This window comes from Cryptomeria japonica, unplaced genomic scaffold, assembly GCF_030272615.1.
Source record: "Cryptomeria japonica unplaced genomic scaffold, Sugi_1.0 HiC_scaffold_221, whole genome shotgun sequence".
Taxonomy (NCBI): domain Eukaryota; kingdom Viridiplantae; phylum Streptophyta; class Pinopsida; order Cupressales; family Cupressaceae; genus Cryptomeria; species Cryptomeria japonica.
The window spans coordinates 119,789-125,308 of NW_026729043.1; the positions used below are offsets into that span (position 1 = coordinate 119,789).

The 5,520-nt window shown below is 37.5% G+C and overlaps 1 protein-coding gene across 1 annotated transcript; it reads left to right on the top strand.

Annotated features, from left to right (window-relative positions):
- Positions 1 to 967: 967 nt before the first annotated feature.
- Positions 968 to 3,242, top strand: LOC131868834 (G-type lectin S-receptor-like serine/threonine-protein kinase At2g19130). The gene is made up of 3 exons (XM_059215673.1): positions 968 to 1,176; positions 1,223 to 2,056; positions 2,129 to 3,242. The coding sequence occupies exons 1-3, from the start codon at positions 968 to 970 to the stop codon at positions 3,240 to 3,242; spliced, it is 2,157 nt and encodes a 718-aa protein (XP_059071656.1).
- Positions 3,243 to 5,520: the final 2,278 nt, after the last annotated feature.

Below are 5,520 nucleotides of genomic sequence, written 5' to 3' on the forward strand. Positions count from 1 at the left end.
ATAAAGAAGAGTTTTCAAAAAAAAAAAAAGTGTCTCCTTTGTATGGGTTGCTTTTTAGTCGGTTGGATACACCTTTCCATAATCAACCTCTAATTGAAACTAAAACGTGGTTTATCAAAGCTTAAAATTGAAGGTGATTTGACATTGGTGATAAATGTTATTCAAACAAAAAAAACTACACAGTTGGAAGTTAGAGACTCTATTTAATGAAGCTAGGCATTTGATGGCGCATTTCATAGAGTTCACAATGAAACATGTTTACCAAGAATCCAACGAAGCATTGACTCACTTTCCAATAGAACTATGACTAGTAGGTTCTAATTATGAAGCTGATAGAATACATCAGCCCCATATTGTACATTATAAGACCACTGTATTATGTCGGCCCCGTAAACGACACCTCACTAGTGAGGATAGATGTCACATCAGCAAGTACACCCACTAAGCATTAATTTAAGAAGACATGGATTTTACTTAATACGATAGGTGTCAAAGTTTGCTTATGTGAGCATCATCCAATCAAACGGGGCTAGAGTGGTGGAGAATGTCCTTTCAAATTATGATCACAACTTCATCTTTTCACCTTCTCTATACTATGAGTTGGCCCGTATTATAATGTTGAGTCTCCCACCTCCAAATAATTATGATAATATTAGTGACCTTATAAAAGAATTTATGTAACTTCAAAACCCATATCTTATTTAATGAGATTTGACAAGGTTTGTCTATAAGAAGACGACGACAAAGTGTCCACATAAGACAATTACTTACCGACTCTGCTCTATGATTTGACCCCCACCTTTGGAGACGCCCTCGTGTTTCACATTGACTCGGTGATAAATTACTACCGTTGAATTTGAACTATAAAAAATTCTAAGCATGAAGCATAGAATGTGATACAAATACAAATTCTAAGTGACGTTTCTACTTCAGCCTAGAAGTTCTTTCCGTCGCTAACAATTTAGAGATGGAAAAGAGGGAAAAATCATGGAAAACTCTTTTCTTTGCACTTACAGTGTTTTCTCAACTGAAGAGCTATGGTGCTGCAATCGACGCTGGAGATACTCTTTCGTTGGGTGCCTCGCTTACTGGAACTCAGACAATAATTTCACAGAATGGCACATTTGAGTTGGGATTCTTCAGCCCAAATGGAAGCAACTGGTATATCGGAATCTGGTATGCCAAAATACCAGAGAAGACGATTGTCTGGGTTGGCTAACAGGGAGACTCCCGCCAGAAACAGGTCTGGCGTTTTGAAGCTGTCACGAGAAGGTAATCTGGTATTGTTTGATGCAGAGGGCGCGTCTATCCGGTCAGTCAACACAACAAAAAAGGCCTCCCGGGCTGTGATAATAGATTCTGGTAATTTTTTAATGCTGAAAGATGACAATAAATATGAAACTGTTTGGCAGAGTTTCGACAATCCTGTAAATACATGGTTGCCAGGGATGAGGTTTGGTGGACAGCAAAAGCTAGTCTCTTGGAAAAACCCAATGGATCCCACTCCTGGCCTTTTCTCCTTCCGCACGGATCCGTCTGGGGCCAAGCAATTCGTGTTGACATGGAACAAATCTATACAGTACTGGGAAACCGGAACTTGGGACGGCAAAATTTTCAGTAAACTTCTAGAAATGGCAAACTTGGACAAGGGCGTCCATGTAAGGGCTGAAAGTAGAAACTCTGGTTTTTATACCAGTATTACATTGTTGCCTGAAATCAATGTTCTCCCACGTTTCGTCCTAACCAATTTAGGAGGACTGCAAATAAATGCTATTATTAGGGGCAGTAAATGGAACACATTCTGGTCTCAGCCCGCAGATGCATGCGCCGTATATGGTCTCTGTGGTGCTTATGGAACCTGCAACTCCAACAATCTTCACTTTTGCAGCTGCGTGGAAGGCTTCGCGCCCACAGACAATGGTGCCTGGGATTCCCAAGACTGGGGATCCAGTGGCTGTGTTCGACAGAGCCCATTAAACTGCGATGCCAAAAATGGCAGCACTGACAGATTCGTCGACCTTAATGTGACGTTGCCTAATGATTACACTTCCTCATAGTCTGCACCAACAAAGAAAGATTGCCAGAAACTCTGCTTCCACAACTGCTCATGCACTGCATTTACTTTCAGTCCGCCTTCAGGGCCTTGCCAACTCCGGTCAGGAGATGTGCTAAACATACGCAACTCTCCTCCGTCGAAAAGCAGTTCAAATGTTTCCATCCGAGTAGGTGCTTCTGAACTTCCAACGAAACGCAAAAGCACAACTATTGTCGGCACAGTGCTTGGTATTGTTAGTGCTCTCGCCGTTGCTTTGGGTATCTTTTCAGTTTTCATCTGGCGAAGGCGTCAGACGGATAGGTACGCAGATTCCTCGGACTCTTTCCTCAGAATGTTTAGTTACAAGGAATTGAAGATTGCAACCAGGAATTTCAAGTCTCAGTTGGGGAGAGGAGGATTCGGTTCAGTGTTCAAAGGATCTCTACCAGACGGTACAATTGTGGCCGTAAAAAGAATGGAGTGTTCACGACAAGATGAGAAGCAATTCCGAGCGGAAATTAGTTCTCTTGGGAACATACATTATATGAATTTGGTAAGGCTTCGGGGATTTTGTGTACAAGGATCGAGACGGCTGTTGGTTCATGATTACATGCCCAACTGGAAGACTCGATTGGAGATCGCGTTAGGCACTGCAAGAGGGTTACATTATCTCCACGAAGAATGCAGAGATTGCATCATTCACGGCGATGTCAAGCCCGAAAACATTCTGCTGGACAGTAATTTGTCACCCAAGTTAGCGGATTTCGGGCTGGCAAGGCTTGTGGGTAGAGATTTTAGCCGTGTGCTGACCACCACAAGAGGAACGAGAGGGTATTTGGCTCCAGAGTGGATCTTTGGTCTTCCCATCTCTACCAAGGTTGATGTCTACAGTTTTGGTATGACGTTTTTGGAAATTATTTCGGGGGGAAGAAATATAGACTTAAACATGCAAGATTCAAGTTTGATTTACTTTCCCGCATGGGCTGTAACTCAAATTCAGCAGGGGAAGACAATTAATGTTGTGGAGAAGGATGTTGTAGAGGCGGCAGACATGGAAGAGGTGAGAAGAGCATGTGTTATAGTGTTGTTATGCATTCAAGAGGACGACGAAGTAAGGCCAAGCATGAGGCAAGTGGTGCAGATGCTAGAAGGAAAGATGGAACCTCAACCTCCGCAGATTCCAAGCTATAGTGGTTTGCTAGTGTAGTTATTAGTTATTTATTGTATTGCTTCTCACTTGGTATGGTATTAGAGTATTATATGATTTGTGTTACTGGAAGAATTTGTGAGAGGAAGTCTTCTTTATTTTAAAACATTAGATAACAGGGTTTTGTGTGGAGAGGTATCTATTCAAAGATTGTATTATTAGATGAGATTCACATTCACTCCCTGATATATGAATAGTTTTATTTAATAAAGATTTCTTAATCAGTTAATACTATGTGTGTTTTAAAGTAATCATATATTAGCACTTTCATCAAAAGGAGGTGCAATGGTTAGGCTCAAAGTAAAATATAAGTTAAATAATATATTAGATTGTACAAATGAAAGAATGTGAAAACTGAATTTAATAGTGAATAATTTATAATATACCTTAATAAGCATAAAGCAATAGTTGAGATCTTCTTGATAAGTCCTCTAGAATCCTTCATTGTACAGTGTAGCTTTTCTATGATATAAAGAAACAATTAACTTATGAAATAGATTACACTAAATAGATTTGATCTTGATCATTAATGTGTCTTCTTTATTGATGCTAACCTTTTGAAAATGACATTGTTACAATTTGACCAAAATGAATATTTAAGAATGTTATATAATAAAAATTAACTGAAGTAAATATAATTTCACCCTTTCCGAATTTACTACAGCTACTTTTCTGTGAGTAACTCACGACTTATGACCCGTAATGGGCGGCCATATTCGAAGGAAGTCAATTAACGTGTGGAATTTTAAGTCGACATCAGCAAAAGTCCAGTCGCCTAAGAAAAAATGCAGAAAAAAATATTGGCATGTGTTTTGGGTTTGGCGTAATTCATTTATGTAAGGCCGAACTTCCCTGAGTTGCGTTTTAATTTTCCTCTATTTCACCAATACGGTGGCTAAGGAAGTCAAAGAATTTTTGTGGAATTTTATATGGCAAACAACAAAAGTCCAATCAAGTAAAGATGATATGCCAAAAAAAAATGGCGTGGTTTGGTTTGCATGGCGGGACTTTCCTAAGCCAGTTTCATACTTTGAATTAGCATTTTTTTATAGCACTCCATTTCGGAACTGATTTAACTTAATCAGCGACCAATCTTTTGCATCATGGAACTCAACGAGACCATTTATTCTTTTATTGGTTGTGGTGGAGACAAATAGATGTTTCTGGGTTGATCTATCTTCTAATAATAAGGTGGCAATGGATGTTAATATAAGGTCGCTATTGGAGTAAGTTAATGAATGATTGTATTGGAGAAATTGCATAGTGTTAATGAATTATTTATTAATTTATGAGAGATTGATTATAGTTATGGTATTCGAGGAAGATGGAGGATTGATTTATTGTAAAAGAGAAACATTTTAATTTTTTTGTGATCTAGAGTTCATTATGTTTTGATCTGTTAGTGATGTATAAATATCTGAACATGATGTCTTTAAATATATAATTATAGATATATAATTTTGAATTTTTGGTATCAATGATGATAGGTACTAGTTAGATCCCACTATTATTAGCCTTGAAATGTGAGAATTCAAAATTTTAAATGTTAGGAGCATAAAAATATCAATGAGTTTTTCTTAAGGTCAAAATCATAGTTATGATCTCGTTTAAGATGCATGTAGACAAATGGAATTTGAGTGAGATGCATTTTGAATACAAGAATGTGGCACATCATAATACATGATTAGATATTCAACCAATGAGCTCATTAAAATAATCAAATTATGTGCTAAATTCATGCACCCAAAACCCCAACCCAGAGTAGTATAAAATAAAAAGGAAAAGGGTTATTTTATGCATGTTTCTACTAGTCCATATCTTACCACATTGTAGCATTTGTGTGAAAATAAGTGTGCACGCATGCTAAAGTAGAAATATATGGAAAACTAAATTGTGATCAACAAAAATGAATCATGTCCACCAATTGTGTAACATTTTCAATGTTAGCTTTAACACAACAAGTTCTTGTGCAAAACATTATTGATCCACATGTCCATCATGCTCATAAACTTCACTTTCATGTTCAACAAATGAACAATCAACAAAAATTGCTAAAACAATTGTAAGTACCAAAATTTTCAATAGATTGAGCCATGTAAGATTTCAAGTGTGCACTTCTTTTCAAAGGGAGCTGAGAGGATTGGTACAATGACATGCAAATGAATCCTTCAAACCTTAAAAGATAAAATGATTAGATAGAATAAGGATCTCATAAATTCAATAACTAAATCTAAAATGAATTAGGGATTCAAAATCTTGAGACAAAACAAAAATAGGT

Coding starts and splice junctions, on each gene's coding strand:
- LOC131868834 (XM_059215673.1), top strand. CDS start 968: ATGGAAAAGAGGGAAAAATCATGGAAAACTCTTTTCTTTGCACTTACA. Junction 1,177..1,222: donor AACTGGTATATCGGAATCTG/GTATGCCAAAAT, acceptor GTTGGCTAACAG/GGAGACTCCCGCCAGAAACA. Junction 2,057..2,128: donor AATGATTACACTTCCTCATA/GTCTGCACCAAC, acceptor ATTTACTTTCAG/TCCGCCTTCAGGGCCTTGCC.